This window comes from Solanum dulcamara, chromosome 4, assembly GCF_947179165.1.
Source record: "Solanum dulcamara chromosome 4, daSolDulc1.2, whole genome shotgun sequence".
Taxonomy (NCBI): domain Eukaryota; kingdom Viridiplantae; phylum Streptophyta; class Magnoliopsida; order Solanales; family Solanaceae; genus Solanum; species Solanum dulcamara.
The window spans coordinates 81,007,017-81,025,652 of NC_077240.1; the positions used below are offsets into that span (position 1 = coordinate 81,007,017).

General features: G+C 38.1%; 1 protein-coding gene across 2 annotated transcripts; it reads left to right on the plus strand.

Moving 5' to 3' along the window:
• The first annotated feature begins 831 nt into the window (after positions 1-831).
• Positions 832-6,904, plus strand: LOC129887885 (ankyrin repeat-containing protein At2g01680). 2 transcript variants are annotated; one of them, XM_055963116.1, is made up of 3 exons: positions 832-1,354; positions 3,378-3,787; positions 5,424-6,903. In XM_055963116.1, the coding sequence occupies exons 1-3, from the start codon at positions 1,066-1,068 to the stop codon at positions 6,294-6,296; spliced, it is 1,572 nt and encodes a 523-aa protein (XP_055819091.1). In that variant the 5' UTR covers positions 832-1,065; the 3' UTR covers positions 6,297-6,903. The 2 variants fall into 2 exon arrangements, with proteins under 2 accessions (XP_055819091.1, XP_055819093.1); XM_055963118.1 differs by having other exon boundaries at positions 1,166-1,254; positions 5,424-6,904.
• Positions 6,905-18,636: the final 11,732 nt, after the last annotated feature.

The window sequence follows — 18,636 nt, forward strand, 5'->3', positions numbered from 1 at the left end:
ATATTTTATTGTTTCAAAGCCAATCTATTCATTCTTCTTGATAATATTTTATGTAATAATTCAGAAATCAAGTCACCTATTTATCACTTTAATGATATTAAGATTCGATACTCTACATTAATACACATTGACAACCTATTAAACACATTATGCAACTCCTAAAAATATTTTAATAGTCGAAAGAATAAAATAAAAAAGGGAGTAAAAGTAAAAAGCTGTTACTTCATATCATAGAGAATCTGTAATACTAAAAAGCTGTTAGGATCCTTACCCCCCACCCCGATTAAATGTCTCCAAAAGAATTATATAATATGTGATTTAAATTTAATCATATTTTAATGTAAGTAATTTTATACGTACTAAAAACATTTTATATGTGCTAAAAGCACGATTTTGAACTTGTAAATTTTGATTTGAAATAAATAAGCAGATCTCCAAAAATAAATTATATAATACACGATTCAAATTTAACCAAAATTCAATACAAGTAATCTTATACGTACTAAAAGCACAATCTCGAAATTATAAATTTTAATTTGAAATAAATAAGCAGATAGGGTTAACGAATTTTAGGAAATGTTTGTCCATGAAAGGTAATTTTAAAAGGCGTAGTCGTTGGACAACATATGAAAATTCATGTACAATTTCTTCTTGATCTTGAGGGATGAAGGAGGATAGATTAGTCAAAAAATAAAAATAATTATCGATTAAAAATATGTGATATCCTTACTTTTTCAAGATTAAAAAAAATTAAAAAAATGTCTCGAGCCAATATTCATGTGAACGACGACCCCACAAGGGTCATTATAGCGTTGAATTAAAAAACCCCGCAATTATTTGTCTTTTTTCCATTTTTACCTGCTTTCTTCTTCACTATTAATGAACTTCTAAACATCATCGTAATCAATACTCTGTTTTACCCCCCCCACACAAAAAAAGATTCATCAATCCATAAAAAAAATTCCATTTCTACTTAAGATTGGAAAAACCCAGATAGGAATTTCTCAAAAAAGGAAAAAAAAATTGAAAAAAAAAAGATTGAATTTTTAAGGGCAAAGTAAGTACATGGACTCAAAGTCATTAAGGTTGATAACCCATCAATCATTTTTCTCAGCAGTTGGATCTGGGGACCTTGAGTCTGTCAAATTCATCATAAAGAATGATGGGTTGGATCTATTTTCTGTGTTGGGTTTACAGAATGATGCAGGGGAAACTGCTTTGTATATTGCTGCTGCAAATAATTTTGAGGATATTGTGAGTTATTTGCTTGGGTTTTGTGATTTGGAAACTGCTATGATTAGGTCTAAAGCTGATTTTGATGCATTTCATGTTGCTTCAAAAAGTGGACACTTGGGTATTTTTATTTACTTTGCTCTTTTTAGTGAATTGATGTTCTTGATTAGTCATGTGATTAGATGTACAAGTATTGCCTGATCTGTTTTGTTTTTGAGGGATGTGGAGTCGGGATTTGAAGCTTAGAGCCTGTTTGGATTGACTTATAAGTTGCCCATAAGCTGTTTTCAGCTTTTTTTTAGTGTTTGGTTTGTCAATTTAAAGTCATTTTGTTTTTAAAATAAGCTCAAAAACATAACTGATTATGTTTGGCTAGCTGCTTGGAATAAATTGAGTCAAACAGGCACTTATAAGTTTAGGATTTTAGTCCTTTTAATTTAGAAAGTTCTTGTTGGAGTCCCGGCATCATTCATTTAGGGATGTGAAGGCCTCTTATATGGTCTTGGGCAATCCTCCTTAAAATGCGCTAACTTTAAGCGCTGTGTTAGGTCCAAGATTCTTGTATTGTTCAATCTCCAGATGTTCAGTTGTGGTCATGCAGGGAGTGTTGGAGTCCCACATGTTCAATTAGGGATGGAAAGGCCTCTTATATGGCCTTGGCCAATCCTCGGTTAAGCCAAACCCCGGGGGGTAATCATGATTATTGACTTTGTTGATTTAGTCCTTTTAGTTTAGTAGTTTTTTTTAAATTAATAATTTATACATATTGAATGAATTTCTCAAGACAAATACAGAGTTTGAACCAAAAAAACTGGGTTTGGTCAAACCTGTAAGCTATAGTCTAGCTCCCCCCTGGGCGGAGGTGGGATGATAGAGAGCAGCATAGATTAGGCTTAGGACGTAGAATCCTAACGTTAAGATATTTGCAATAGATTAGTTTGATATAGTTTATGATTAGGATGTAGAATCCTAATACTATAGTACAATAGATAGTCGTAAGACAATATAAGAACCACCTATGTGCATGAGTTAGTTGAGAAGACAAAACATAAGAAATTGTATATTTATACTCAATATTATACTATAATCTTCTTGAGGGTGATGGGGGTTTAATCACGGTTCTTCACTTTGTTGATCAACTATGCTCAAATAGGGTAATATGGGTATGATAAGGTCTATTCAACAAAAACCATGAAGCAAAACCATGCATTTAAAGTTTAGTCCCTGATGCCAGCTTGTATAATAGGCTTTGGAGGTCATCTTTCTCTAATGTTAATATGTTATCAAGTATATTATAAGTGATTTGATTTATTTCATTAGGAGTGTAGTTACTTCCCCCCCTCCACCCCCGTCCAAAAGAAAAATCATTTAGGAGAGTAGTTATCTAAAATAGAAAAGAGTTAATAGTCAAAAATACACTTAAACGATCACATTTTCGCGAGTTTCATCCTTTGCTATCCATTGTTTCATTTATCTACCTAAACTATCACTCCCTTTGTATTAGAACACACCTCGATATTGAGTTAGCCTACATGCGCCTGTAGTGGGAACAATATTTGGTCAACTCAACATCGAGGTGTGTTCTAATACAAAGGGAGTGATATTTTAGGTAGTTAAAGGAAACAATAGATATTTGAGCTATGAAGCTCGCGAAAAAGTGATAGTTTAGGTGTGTTTTTGACCATTAACTCAAAAGAAAAAGAGCATGCGTTTAGTTTGTAGAACTTCATGTAGTTTCTAATTGGATACTTCAGTTTCAATTATGTTTCGTTGGGCTACTGATAAGCTAGACCAACTTTGATCTTCTGAGACCATAGACAATCCAAGTATCGGATCCAGGTGCTTGTGATATTTTTTGTGCTTTAAAAAGATAGTGGTGATGTTCATGTTTCTATTACTGATCAACTAATCCTCAATCTCAAACTACTTGGGTCTACCTTATTGCAGTAATCGATAAGAGGACTTATTTTTCTATTATTGTTCCTTGAGAAATTTAGTGAGAGCTAGGAAAAAGTACCTGACATGGTCGACTGTAAATTCTTACACCCTGGCCTTTACTGCTAAGTCTTGAGTACCTTACTAGTTCAATGTTTGAATATTTATGAGGATGGTTGACCGTACAACACATATGCTGTCATTTACAGGTATTGTGAGGGAACTTTTGGCCATGTGGCCTGGACTTTGTAAAGTATGCAACTCCTCAAATACAAGCCCTCTTTATTCAGCTGCCGTCAAGGGACACTTGGATGTGGTGAATGCCATTTTAGATGCAGACGTGAGCTCCATACGAATTGTTAGGAAGAATGGAAAAACTGCACTGCACACAACTGCTAGGTATGGCCTTCTGCATATTGTAAAAGCACTTATAGAGCGAGATCCAGATATAATATCCATCAAAGATAAGAAGGGTCAAACTGCACTTCATATGGCTGTTAAGGGTCAGGATACCTCTGTGGTGGAGGAAATGTTGGATACTGACAACTCAATATTGAATGAGCGTGACAAGAAGGGAAACACAGCTTTGCATATAGCCACACGGAAATGTCGTCCCCAGGTATCTTTTTATTTATTTTCTAAAGGTTATAGCATGACACTTGCTATGCTGAATACATCAAAGATCTGCTATCATTTCTAGACCATGAAGTCTAGGGTTATATTTCTTTAGCACTCAAGTTCCTGAACAATGCATTTTTCTTCGTTCCAAAAAGAGGTTTATGCTAGATAGATTTCTGGGAGAATGATGTAGAACTAAAAGAAAGAAAAATATTACCCGTTGCAGAATCTTGCAGAATATAGGTTGTAGTTATAATGCATAGAGTAGAGAAAAGAGCTAGTATTGGGAGTGGTTGTAGTTATAAAAGAAGGATGAGAAGTGAATAAAACCAAATAAAATGAGAGCAACATGTTTTAGTCAAAGGCAACTAAGACCTTCATTTACATTGTTACACACACAAAGCATGTGGAAATACGACTGTGTTCTACATTGGACACATATTAGAACCATAAAGTGTTTCCTGTTGATGTGAGATCTGTGTTATGTGATTTAGGCTTCCAAGTGATTATATTTTCTTACTATGCTTTTGTGGCCACATCAGGTATACCAAGTTTTCTGGTGTTCAACTCTACCAGAAAACTATTGTATGTTATAATATTTGACTATAAACTTGAAGGTGTTTTCCAAGGCTAGTTATAAGGAGCCATTAAAACTGTCTCGACTTCTCTAGATGACGTCGCTGAACTTCTGCAATGACCACTCCTAACCTTTACAGATAAAAGCCTTCAACCATGCTGAAATATCAGCACATTGAAGCCGCCATAATCACCCATATCCAGTATGTATCCATAGTTGAGTCTAGGTAACATAGTTTTGGAACACAATCATAAGACAGTTGTTACGGCTTCCCAGAATTTTGTGGTCTCTTTTGGGATCGTTAATAGGAAGCGCAAGTTTTTCACATTAGTGAAAAATGAATGCTAGCAATTTGAACGGTGAATAGAAACTCATGGTAAGAATCTTTTAATATTGTCTCATTACTTAAGTGTATCATGAAGGGACGGTGTCATTTTTCTATCAGTCTACTAACTTTAATTTAGCCTAGTTGAATTGGGAACAAAATATGCGCAAACAATAACTATAGTATAACTCATGGTAAGAATCTTTTAATATTGTCTCATTACTTAAGTGTATCATGAAGGGACGGCGTCATTTTTCTCTCAGTCTACTAACTTTAATTTAGCCTAGTTGAATTGGGAACAAAATATGCGCAAACAATAACTATAGTATTTAACTATTCTATGACTCATGAAGAATATGATAGAAGGAGATCATTTAATTTTCTTTTAAAAAAACAATGTGATAAATGGAGCTTCTATTTCATTTCCCATTTCCTCTTTAGTACTTGATGTTCCATTCATCCTTCCAGTAGTTTGTATGGTGAACGGATTTTTAATTTTTGGTTTTTAGGCTAAGTAAATCATCAAATGGTGATCAAGTTCAAAAAAATCATCAAATGGTGATGTGTTTGAATTAAAATAAAGTTATATCAAAAGATAAGGGGATTAGATTGCACCAATTATGTGTCGTACATCCTGCACTACTTTTGTTTTGTTGTCTGAAGAGCTGTATTTTCCTACCATAACCATTGTTGGGTTTTTATTTGTCATATCCTCATGAAGTGTCTTTGTTTCAGATTGTAAGCCTTCTGCTCAGTTACACATCCCTTGATGTCAATGCAATTAATAATCAAAAGGAAACTGCAATGGACTTGGCGGACAAACTGCAGTATGGAGACTCAGCTTTGTTAATTAAGGAAGGTCTGACTGAGGCTGGTGCAAAACATGCCAGATTTGTGGGTCAATTTGATGAAGCATCAGAACTTAAGAGGACCGTGAGTGACATTAAACATGAGGTGCAATCCCAGCTTATACAAAATGAAAAGACCCAAAGGCGTGTTTCTGGCATTGCCAAAGAACTTAGGAAGATTCATAGAGAAGCTGTTCAGAATACCATTAACTCTGTGACTGTGGTTGCTGTTTTGTTTGCGTCTATTGCTTTTCTAGCTATATTCAGCTTGCCAGGCCAATATGTCGAGACTGGACCTGAAGCAGGAAAGGCCAGAATTGCTGAGACTGTTGCATTTCGTGTGTTCTGTCTTCTGAATGCTACGTCTCTCTTTATATCTCTCGCTGTTGTTGTTGTTCAGATTACTCTGGTTGCCTGGGATACTAGAGCTCAGAAACAAATTGTCTCAGTCGTGAACAAGTTGATGTGGGCAGCCTGCATTAGTACCTGTGGAGCATTCCTAGCTGTTGGTTTTGTTGTTGTAGGGAGGAAAAGCTCATGGATGGCAATCACTATTACTGTGCTTGGTGCACCAATTCTCATTGGAACTCTCGTTAGCTTGTGCTACTTTGTTTTCCGACAGCATTTTGGAATATGTGGTAGCGATTCTCAAAGGCGTATCAGAAGAGCAAGTGGGAGCAAATCTTTCTCATGGTCTTACTCTGCAAATATCTCCGATATGGATGACTATAACTCCGATGAGAGAATATATGCTTTGTGAGACTGACATTACTCACTGTTCTATCAAGTATAGTCATCTGCTGTTGAACCCTGTGCATGTCTCTGAGAAAGTGAAAGTGATGTTGAGTCGTGATACCTACACAGACATCAGGTACTCATTTTCAACACCTATAGGTTTCGCGTTGCTTCAGTCCCTCGGATTGACCATTTATACAAGTAGTTTGTTTCTCAATAAACGCTTTTGTGGCGTGTACCCCTTCGATGTATAATTATAATCTGAGGTTTGTAGTTTGTAGTTTGTACATACTAGTGTAGAACACTTTGAAATCCCTATAAAAAGCTTGTAAAGTTGTTGGATGTAGCATTGCACAAGAAAGCTACACAAAAAGCCCTCTGAATATGTACTTCCTGGCATGTTTTATGTCCATACCTGGGAGCCTCGTTCGCCTTTGGTACTTCAGTTAGATCTTCTACATACGATGAGAGGCACCAGGTACTCAGCGGAATAATCGAGAGGTGTGTGTGAGGTGGCATGTTTCCCTTAACTATACATTGTATGTAAATGTTTGAATAGATTATATGTAAATGCTTTTCGAACTAATCACTTATTTTTCTGATTTTTTTTCCAAAAAAAACATTGTCCGCATACCAATTATCTATTGTATTTTTCTCTTACACCTCTTTTAGGAAAGTTATTAAGAGTTTTGATCATATAATTTTTATTTATGTCTTAAGATATAATTTCTTAGCATTTAATGTTTACTTTGTTTATGTGTCATCACTGTGCAATTGAAGTTTTTATAGTCTTCAAGAACAATCACACTAAGAGTAAAATGAAAAAGAGTAAAGTTTTATCTTAAAATTTTTAAATAATAAATAATTTAAAATAATTTTTTATTAAAAATACGATAAATAATTTGAGACGAAAATAATAAGCGTTCGACAGTCGTCAATACAGTAATAAAGACTTCAGTATACTTTTGTCTACGTAATTTAAAAATGTTGATTACTAGCATGACTATCACTTTATTGCAACATTAAAGTGGGTAATAAAGCCAATTTAAATGGAAACAATTGTTAAATGAGTTTGTGACGTAAAATTAATTTATTTAGACACTATGTAACATTGATTTCATTTGCCTTGTGTAATGACCCTCAAGGTCATTTTTGGAATTTTTGTAAAATGACCATTTTACCTCTCCCTTTAGATGCCCTGAGTCATTTCTGATTAGTATCGGGTGTTGATTTTTGGAAAATTCTATGAAAAGTTTAGTCTTTGGAAATTTTGAGTTTTCATAAACTTTAAGTATTAAAAAGTGGTATTTGGGGTCAATCGGAGTTACAGGTCTCGGAACGAAATTATGTCGATTCCAGCAGCTCCAAAATGTTGAAATTGGCTTGGGATACTTTACGAAATAAGTTTTGGAGCTGTAATGAAGTTTTGAGGCCTTGAGTTGAGAATTTGAGGAATTTTAAGCCAAGGTTTGACTTTGGTCAACTTTTGGAGTTCCGATGCTCGGAATAGAATTCCGACGACTCCGTTGGATTCGGGAGATGGTTTTTGGTCTAGAAGAAGTGTTGGTTGAATTTTTAGAGGTCCCGAGTCTGTTTTGGTATTTTGAAGGCCTAAGTTGGTTTAGTTGCGAATTTTTGAATTTTGGGTCAACGAGATCTCGAATTCAAATTCTGATGGTTCCATCAGCTCCGAAATGATCAAATTAGGCTAGTAGCACTGTCGGAATAACTATCGAGGCAATCGATACGAGTTTGGGGCCATTTGGCGCTTTTAACTTTGAAAGTTAGCCTATGGTTGACTTTGGTCAACATTCTAGAAAAACGCGCTTGAATAAAAATTCTGACAGCAGGCTTAGTTTCGGAATGTCGATTTTGGTCTAGAACGATCCTTCGTTCGCTTTTCAAGGCTTTCGGACTAGTATCGAGGACCGTTGTGGAATATGGCTTAAAATGATTCTTGGATGTGAAACCCACTTTTTATTAAAATGATCTCGTATGGGAATTCTGAATGCGCCATTGAGTCCAGAACGTTAAATTTAGTGGGGTAGCATATTTAGTTTATTTTTATCGGATTCCGAACGAATTTCGAGCAGCCCCATCGGAGATTTTGGATTTTCCAAAATCTGAAAATGCAGCAGCAGCCCCTTTCCTTTTTTTTGGTTTTTCTCTAACTTTAAAACCCCATAACTTGAGCATTAGGGCTCCAAATTGGGTGATTCAAAAGGCAAACTTGTGAGATTTGTTGTGGAGAACGCATTGGAGAGATTGAAAAATGATTTGGAGCATTCGATTCAGGTAAATATCGTGACATTATTTGCAGCAGTGTCCAATTTCGGAATGATTTTTTGAAGAACTTTGACAAGTTATTTCTTGACCTATATAAATCCGATTTGGGTGATTCCAGAGGCTATCTTACGTGGAATTTTGAGGAGAACATCGTGGAAGTTTCAGAATCTGCTTTTGGCACGTCGTTTGAGGTAATAAACTGACTTTTAGCTGCAGGTTTAGTATTTTTCGGAATCAAATTTTGTTAAATTTTGGAAAAGTGTATCTTGGTCAATATAACTCCGTTTTGAGTGATTCTTGAGGCTTAATAGTAGGGTTTTTCGCAAGGAACGTCATGGTATAATTTGTTTTGATTGGGAGAGTTTCTTCTTTGAGAAATCGACGCATAAAGAGACTGCTTTGTTTGTTTTCTTAGTTTGAAAATGTGGGAATTGATTGTTTGATCATCTTGCGTTATTTTTCCACCCCAAATTGTGTTATAAATCTGAATTTTGAACTTGGGGTGATGTTTGGAACCTGTTTTGGGAGTCAAATCCAGAATTTCGTATGCGGATCCCATAATTCTCGTTTTAGACCCCAAAATTGGTCTGTCTCCAAAAATTATGAAATTAGTGTCTAAACGATCGTATCGACGTTGTGATTCTATTTTTAACAGCATGGCAGCGTTCTAAGACCGTTCGGAAGGGAAAAGCTCTGGCACAGTGATTTGGAGCCCGCGTGTTTAGCCTACAGATAGGCTATGGTTTACCTTTCTTTAGATTGAGTTGGAATGTGTGAAAGCATGTTGAAATAGTTGGAATTTGGGTTTGATAGTTTGATTGTATACTTTAGCTGTTAGAAATTATATTTTAGGCTTGTTATTGGGTTTTTCGGGTATTTAGAATTATGTGTATCTTGTCGTTATTTATTAGTATTATAAGGAGAGTTGAATGAGAATGTTGTTGATATTATGGAGTATGTTGGCCTTAGTATAGGTTGTAAAGTTTAATTGTATATCTCAGATGTTAGAAATCATGTTTTAGGTTTGTTATCGGATTATTCGGGTATTTAGAAGCATGTGTATCTTGTCGGTATTTGTTAGTATTCTAAGAAAAGTTGAATGAACATGTTGTTGATATTGTGGAATATGTTGGCCTTAGTATAGGATGTAAACTTGCTTTAGATGCCCCGACGTCGCTCCGATAGACTTAGATCCTTGTAGAATGGTGTAGCGGGCTAGTGCCTGGTAGTTTGGCCTTAGCTAGGCGTTACTCTTGCTCTTAAACATACCATCATCCATAACTCGATATAACCGTGACTTTCGTGATGCGTCGGCAACACTAGATTTTATGATCGTTGACTTTGGCTCCGATTTCAGTTTTGGCGGCATATTAGTTGACTCATTGGGGAGGAGATACTCAGTACTATTATTATTTAGTTGGAAAGGAGAATATTCGGCACCATAGGATAAAATATCTGTGAGCATCCGGGTACCTAGTCCCGGCCTCTATTCTGAATTATCTATGAGCATCCGGGTACCCAGTCCCGGCCTCCATTCTGAATTATCGGGGAGCATACGGGTACCCAGCCCCGGCCTCCACCAACTTGCTAGTATGATGAGCATCCGGATATCCAATCCTGTCCTCGATCATATCAATGTGTTACGGCGAGCATCCTGGTACCAGTCCAGGCCTCGACCGCACCGATGTAATACGGCGAGCATTCGGGTACCCAATCCCGGCCTCAACCGCACTTATGTATTATGGCAAGCATTCGGGTACCAAGTCCCGTCCTTGGCCACTATGAACATTCGGGCGAGCATCTGGGTCCCAGTCCCGGCCTCGACCCCTATGGTACTCCTAGATCGATTAGCTCTTGGAGATTCTGGGTTTGAAAATGATATAGTACTTTGGCTCCTAACATCGCAGATTCTTGATTCCTAGCCTTGATAGTTTTAGCTATTCTGTGTACTCGGCGAGCTTATGGGGATTCGTCTGGGTTTTTATTTAAATTGCGCATGAGTGTCCTGGTTGGGCTTATGGGGGCCCAGTTGGGTATAATTAGTTGTAGCTATCATAGATAGTACACTTTTCACTTTAAATGCTTATGTTGGTCCCTATTTAGGCTTATTCCTCTTTTTCATATTGTTTTCACCTTTTTTGCTCAGTCAGCCTATGATGCCTACTGAGTACCTGTTGTCTTGGTACTTATACTATACTCTGCATCTACTTTCGTGATGCAGGACCGAGCACCAGCTACCGTCATGAATAGATCGAGCCTGTTGTAGTCAGATTCAGAGACTAGGGCGAGCACTTGGCGTTTCTAGATCACTTCTGTCTCCTTCAGGATGGATAGCCCGTCTTTTGCCTTTTGAGACTAGCCAGTTGTTGTATATATATGTCCGGTCCACTTTCGGGACTTGTACTCGTCTTTTATTTTGTAGCAGCTCTGTACTTGTGACTTCCAGGTTCTGGGAGGGATCTTTAGTTGTTAATATCATGTTTTGGTCTACTTCCGCTTATTCCTTCTGCTTATCTTTATAATTCGCCACTCTAGTTTAGTTTTCGCCCTCAAACATATTACTTGATGTTCCGGGTTTACGGGTTGGCTTACCTACTGGTGGGTTATAGTAGGTGCCATCATGTCCTGAGGAATCGGGTCGTGACAAGTCGGTATTAGAGCCCCAGGTTCGTTGGTCTCACTTGTATAGAGCTAACGTCTAGTAGAGTCTCGCAAATGGGTGCGGAGACGTCCGTAACTTATCTTCGGGAGGCTACAAGATGTCATTAGGAACATTCTCTATGTTGCTTCATTTCGTGCATTCTTGTGTCTTATTTGTTTCCTGAAATCTCATTTGTTTTGCTCTTTCATCGGGATGGTTCGTACGCGCGGTACTATTAGAGATGATGACCCGCCAGTTTCGGGTAGGCCTAGAGGCTGGCCTCATAGAGTAGGCAGAGGAGCAGCACTAGCTCCCTACCCGAAGATAGAGCCGGAGCTGGTAGAAGAGTATCAGGACGCTCCTATTCCTACTCAGCTAGAGGGACCACCACCACCAGCACAGCCCCCAGCTGCACCAGTTATGACCCTAGCACTGCAAGCAGCTATTGTGCAACTCCTCACGGCTATTGGGGTTGTACCACAGGCCCCGACCCCAGTAGCGTGCATACCAGCACCGCAGGATCCGCCCGCCCATCCAACACCTGAGGTTCAGCCGCCTCCACCAGTTATTGCACTCCCGCTAGAAGTCCTAGAGGGTGTGATGTCATTACAAGAGCAGAAGATGTTAGGGGTCTTTCAAAAGCTGTCACCCCCGACATTTTCTGGAGCCATTGGCGAGGATGCCATGGAGTTCTTGACTACCTATCAGGAGCAACTCTATTTCTTGGGTCTTGTGGAGTCTAGAGGCCCCGATTTCACTGCTCACCAGTTCAGAGGGGCAGCCAGACAGTGGTGGCGCTCTTATTCATAGTCCAAGCTAGCTGGGTCCCCACTAATCACATGGTCCCAGTTCTTAGAGGCTTTTCTGGCTCGATACATCCCTAGGAGTGTTAGGGACCGACTCTAAGATCATTTTACTTAGTTGGAACAGGGCCACATGACAATTATGGAGTACGAGGCCATATTTCATCAGTTATCCCGATATGCCACTAAGATTCTACCTATTAAGGAAGAGCGGGTATGATATTTTTTGCGTGGATTGAGACCTTACCTGAGGTTGGGGACCGAGCTCTTCATTTCTGCGGGCCACTCTTTTCTGGATGTGGTGGATCATGCCCATTGAGATTATTTATCGTCAGGCCCAAGGGGGAAGCGATAAGAGACCCAGGCATCAGGGTAGCTACAGTGTGTCCCATTCTTGAGGCCATGATAGTTATGACAGGCCCAGCGGTTCTAGCAGGATAGGTACCAGCAGGGTCAGTCCAGTCGTCTGGTTCAGGCCGCTATGCCAGCAGTTGAGGATAGTCAGCCCCGTTTGGGGAGGTTCCACCACAGGGCAGAGCTCGAGGGGATCAGGTTCGCTTCCTTCCTACCACGGATGAGTTATCATGGGTCACTCAGCTTCAGGATGCTTTGATTGTGGCTCACTGGAGCACTAATCTAGGGAGTGTACCGGTCGGGCTAGACCGTTGGTAGTAGCACCACCTCTACCAGGAGATATGGATCGGGGTCACAACTGCGGCGATGGTCAGCAGAGTGTTCGGGGAGGTTCCCGGGGAGGCAGGTCAGGTGGTAGGGAGAATGTTCGTGGGGGAGACCGACAGGGCCATTTCTATACTGCTCCGGCGAAGGCAGAGGCTGAGGCATCAAATGATGTTATCACAGGTACTATTCTTGTTTGTCAGCAGACTATTTCAGCTCTATTTGATCCAGGTTCCACATATTCCCATGTGTCTATAATATATTTTTCTCCACGTCTGGGTATTGCATATGAGTCACTTGAGGTGTCGTTGCATGTTTCGACCCCGATAGGGGATTCTTTAGTAGTGGATCCGGTTTGTATATTCTGTGTGATAACTATTCAGGGGCATGAGACTCGGGCAGATCTTATTTTACTTGATATGCTGCACTTCGATGTTATTTTGGGCATGGATTGGCTATCCCTTCATCATGCGGTTTTGGACTATTATGCCAAGACCGTTATATTAGCCATGCATAACATTCCCCCTATCTTGTGGCAGTGCGTTTATAGTCGCTCACCGATTGGATGATATTCTTTATGCGGGCCCGGTGGCTAGTTGCGTTCGGGTGCTTGACGTACTTAACATATATCCGTGATATGTCCAGCGAGACCCCTACTGTTGATTCAGTCCCTGTGGTTAGGGAGTATACTAATGTCTTCCCTACTGACTTATCTGGCCTACCCCCAAAGAGAGATATTGACTTTGCCATAGATTTGGGAGCCGGGCACAAAGCCTATTTCTATACCATCTTACCGTATGGCCCCCGCAGAGCTCAAGGAGCTCAGTGTGCAGCTTGAGGATCTTTTAGGTAAGAGATTTATTCGCTCGAGTGTGTCGCCGTGGGGTGCACCCATCCTATTTGTTAAGAAGAAGGATGGGACTATGCAGATGAGTGTTGATTACAGGCAGCTGAACAAGGTGACGGTGAAAAACCGTTACCCCATGCCTCGTATCTATGATCTATTCGACTAGTTTCAGGGTGCGACCGTGTTTTCTAATATCTACTTGAGGTCTGGCTACCACCAGTTATGGATTAGAGAAGCCGATATTCCTAAGACTACGTTTCGGACTCGCTATGGCCACTACGATTTCCTTGTAATGTCTTTTGGGCTTACTAATGCCCCCACAACTTTTATGGACCTTATGACTCGAGTATTCAGTCCTTATCTTGACTCTTTTGTGATTGTATTCATCGATGATATACTAGTATACTCATGGAGTAGAGAGGAACACGTGCAACATTTGAGGGTTGTGCTCCAGACCTTGAGAGAATAGCAGCTTTATGCTAAATTCTCAAAGTGTGAGTTTTGGTTGGAGTCTGTGTCATTTTTAGGACACGTGGTATCTAGAGAGGGTATTAGGGTGGATCCGACGAAGATTGAGGTTATTCGTGGTTGGGCTAGACCCACATCTGTTATGGAGATTTAGAGCTTTATTGGATTGGCTGGGTATTATCGACGATTCATCGAGGGTTACTCCACCATTGCAGCACCATTGATCTATTTGACTCGCCATGATGTCCCCTTTGTATGGTCCGAGGAGTGTGAGTCAAGCCTTCGGAAGCTTGAGGAGTGTTCAGTTCCAGAATATTAGTTTCATTTTGAGTTCTTGGTTTTTCAAGTTGAGATTGGGATTTGGGGCTTTGTGTGGGGTGTCCTTGTTTCGGTTGTTTTCATCCTTCAATATTCAGATAGAGTATGTAACTCCTTCGAGGTTGGTGTTGTATGGTTCGGTAGGCAATTTTCAAACTGCGTTGAAGGTTTTCAGGATAACTAAGGACTGGTAGAACGCCTTTAGTGGCTTGGAGAAAAAGGATTTGAAAACATAAGACAAGTATTTGGAATTTTGAGTGAGTTGTATCTGCCATGGTCGTGTATTACTCAATTCAGTGGTTTTGGTTTATTTTGGTCGTCCTCAGTTGAAATCCAGTGTTTTGGGTTAAGTTCGGGCTAAACGAGCGAGAGTTGGAGCCCAATAAAGGATTGGAGGAGTTTTTGGAGTTGGAAGTGAAATTGAGGATTTTCCTCTTAGCCTAAGTTCTGTGATGGCGTTGTTCGACCCGAGAGAGTGTCCGAGGTTTAGGCAAAGCATGCAGACCCAAAACCCTTATCCTTTTGTGCCTCTAGACAGTGACTATAATTTTACTTTCGCGGACGAAAGTTCTTTTAGTAGTGGATATTATAATGACCCTCAAGGTCATTTTTGGAATTTTTGTAAAATGAACATTTTACCTCTCCCTTTAGATGTCCCGAGTCATTTCTGATTAGTATCGGGTGTTGATTTTTGGAAAATTCTATGAAAAGTTAAGTTTTTGGAAATTTTGAGTTTTCATAAGCTTTAAGTATTAAAAAGTGGTATTTGGGGTCAATCGGAGTTACAGGTCTTGGAACGAAATTCTGTCGATTTCAGCAGCTCCAAAATGTTGAAATTGGCTTAGGAGACTTTACGAAATAAGTTTTGGAGTTGTAACGAAGTTTTGAGGCCTTGAGTTGAGAATTTGAGGAATTTTAAGCCAAGGTTTGACTTTGGTCAACTTTTGAAGTTTCGATACTCGGAATAGAATTCCGACGACTCCGTTGGATTTTGGAGATGGTTTTTGGTCTAGAAGAAGTGTTGGTTGAATTTTTAGAGGTCCCGAGTCTGTTTTGGTATTTTGAAGGCCTAAGTTGGTTTAGTTGCGAATTTTTGAATTTTGGGTCAACGAGATCTCGGATTCAAATTCTGATGGTTCCATCAGCTCTGGAATGATCAAATTAGGTTAGTAGCACTATCGGAATGACAATCGAGGCAATCGATACGAATTTGGGCCATTTGACGCTTTTGACTTTGAAAGTTAGCCTATGGTTGACTTTGGTCAACATTCTTGAAAATCGCGCTTGAATGAAAATTCTGACAGCGCGCTTAGTTTTGGAATATCGATTTTGGTCTAGAACGACCCTTCGTTCGCTTTTCAAGGCTTCCGGACTAGTATCGAGGACCGTTGTGGAATATGGCTTAAAATGGTTCTTGGATGTGAAACCCACTTTTTATTAAAATGATCTCGTATGGGAATTCTGAATGCGCCATTGAGTCCAGAATGTTAAATTTAGTGGGGTAGCTTATTTGGTTTATTTTTATCGGATTCCGAACGAATTTCGAGCAGCCCCATCGGAGATTTTGGATTTTCCAAAATCTGAAAATGCAGCAGCAGCCCCTTTCCTTTTTTTTGGTTTTTCTCTAACTTTAAAACCCCATAACTTGAGCATTAGGGCTCCAAATTGGGTGATTCAAAAGGCAAACTTGTGGGATTTTTTGTGGAGAACGCATTGGAGAGATTGAAAAATGATTTGGAGCATTCGATTCAGGTAAATATCATGACATTATTTGCACCGGTGTCCAATTTCAGAATGATTTTTTGAAGAACTTTGACAAGTTATTTCTTGACCTATATAAATCCGATTTGGGTGATTCCAGAGGCTATCTTGCGTGGAATTTTGAGGATAACATCGTGGAAGTTTCAGAATCTGCTTTTGGCACGTCGTTTGAGGTAATAAACTGACTTTTAGCTGCAGGTTTAGTATTTTTCGGAATCAAATTTTGTTGAATTTTGGAAAAGTGTATCTTGGTCAATATAACTCCGTTTTGAGTGATTCTTGAGGCTTAATTGTGGGGTTTTTCGCAAGGAACGTCATGGTATAATTTGTTTTGATTGGGAGAGTTTCGTCTTTGAGAAATCGACGCATAAAGAGGCTACCTTGTTTGTTTTCTTAGTTTGAAAATGTGGGAATTGATTGTTTGATCATCTTGCGTTATTTTTTCACCCCAAATTGTGTTATAAATCTGAAGTTTGAGCTTGGAGTGATGTTTGGAACCTGTTTTGGGAGTCAAATCCAGAATTTCGTATGCGGGTCCCACAATTCTCGTTGTAGACCCCAAAATTGGCCTGTCTCCAAAAATTATGAAATTAGTGTCTAAACGATCGTATCGACGTTGTGATTCTATTTTTGACAGCGTGGCAGCGTTCTGAGACCGTTCGGAAGGGAAAAGCTCTGGCACAGTGATTTGGAGCCCGCGTGTTTAGCCTATAGATAGGCTATGGTTTACCTTTCTTTAGATTGAGCTGGAATGTGTGAAAGCATGTTGAAATAGTTGGAATTTGGGTTGGGTAGTTTGATTGTATACTTTAGCTGTTAGAAATCATGTTTTAGGCTTGTTATCGGGTTTTTCGGGTATTTAGAAGCATGTGTATATTGTCGTTATTTATTAGTATTATAAGGAGAGTTGAATGAGAATGTTGTTGATATCGTGGAGTATGTTGGCCTTAGTATAGGTTGTAAAGTTTAATTGTATATCTCAGGTGTTATAAAACTCAAATTCGAAATTTTTAGGTAAAAATAAAGAAATCTTATTCATTCCACGCGCATCTATTCAAAAATCAAATAGTTAACCATCCCCATTCTTAACCCTAAACAACAATAATTAGATCCAAATCTTCATTACTAATGCTAATTCTTCTTTTAAAGTACTCAAACTCATAATTATTAATTTTCCCGTGCCTTTTGGCTTTTAACTTGAAGGAAATTGACACATCATCTGGTCCATCTTTTTAATATAATAACATACATATCAATCAAAATTATTCAGTTAATTATTTAATCTTAATCTAGCTTAAGTAACTATCATGATAGGGAAAAGATTTAAAAAGGGAATTTGATTAGGTAGTTCCTAAGATTCTACTTTAACTTCTGCTTAATTTCTACTTTCTCCGTCTCAAAATATTTATCGTATTTTTTATTTACACATTTCATAAAAATGATTAGAAAAAAGGTGTTTGACTATTTTACGTTTGTTTATGTTTTAAGATGTATTCTCTCTTTATTAAATATTTGTTTTGTTTTTATGTCTTAATTGAGATGTTTGTAGTTTTCAAAAATAATTACTACTAAAGATATAACAATAACATACTCAATATAATTTTATAAGAAAGATCCAAAGAGACATGAGGGATAGAGTCTATACAGATCTTATTCTACCTTGGGAGATGGAGAGACTGCTCTTGATAGACTCCCGATTCAAGAAAATATATTTCAAAGGATAAAATAGAGAAAATATAATTATTTTATCTTAAATTTATGAAACGATAAATATTTTGAGGTATTATTTATGATTTTTGGCATAATTAGTGGGATTAGTTGAGTTTGGGGTTTTAAGGACATTTTGCCCTTTCATTTCATGTATGGGGAAGCTAATAATTAGGAAAGTGACAACACAACAAATTGGCAAATAATTATATTTTGGTCTTGAAAAATGAGACTGAAAGCATGCTGGACAAAAATAATTATATCTTTATTGGTATATGTTTTTTGTTAATAGAATTGAGACAAATAAGAAAAAAAGATGTCCCCTTTTATTTAACACGGTCCTTATAATCTGTTAAAGAGTGTTTGCCAGGGGCTTTTATGGAAAATCAAAATTTGAATTAAATTAAACTGATATTTTTTTAATTTGGTTTGATTTTGTTTTTAATCGAAAAAATAACTTAAAAGTTCTACCATACTAAACGCGTCTATTTTTAATTAATCAAACATGAGAAAATTTGAAAACATTATTTTCTTCCGAAATGAACACACCCTATAATCTAATTTGATTTCTTAGCTAAACAGAAAATTAGATCTTAAATTGAAGTGGAATTGTCATCGTTCGATAATGGTATACTCATTTAATATTCAAAATTTATTTATCGGACTAATTTAAATAAGATAAAATTATATCGATAGTAAATTTTTGCACCTATAATTTAAGTTCTATTTATTTTTTGAAATTATTTTTAGGAGGAAATTTGGGACTTTTGATGTTGACTACATACAAAATGAGACAAACTTTATCGTTATTGCAAAATTTGGAAACTAAAAGCTAAGTTCAAATTTAATGAAGTCA

Bases quoted from the DNA above. Each gene is read 5' to 3' on its own strand.
- LOC129887885 (XM_055963116.1), top strand. From the start codon at position 1,066: ATGGACTCAAAGTCATTAAGGTTGATAACCCATCAATCATTTTTCTCA. The intron at 1,355-3,377 runs GTATTTTTATTT...TGTCATTTACAG, and splicing joins TTCAAAAAGTGGACACTTGG to GTATTGTGAGGGAACTTTTG. The intron at 3,788-5,423 runs GTATCTTTTTAT...TCTTTGTTTCAG, and splicing joins CACGGAAATGTCGTCCCCAG to ATTGTAAGCCTTCTGCTCAG.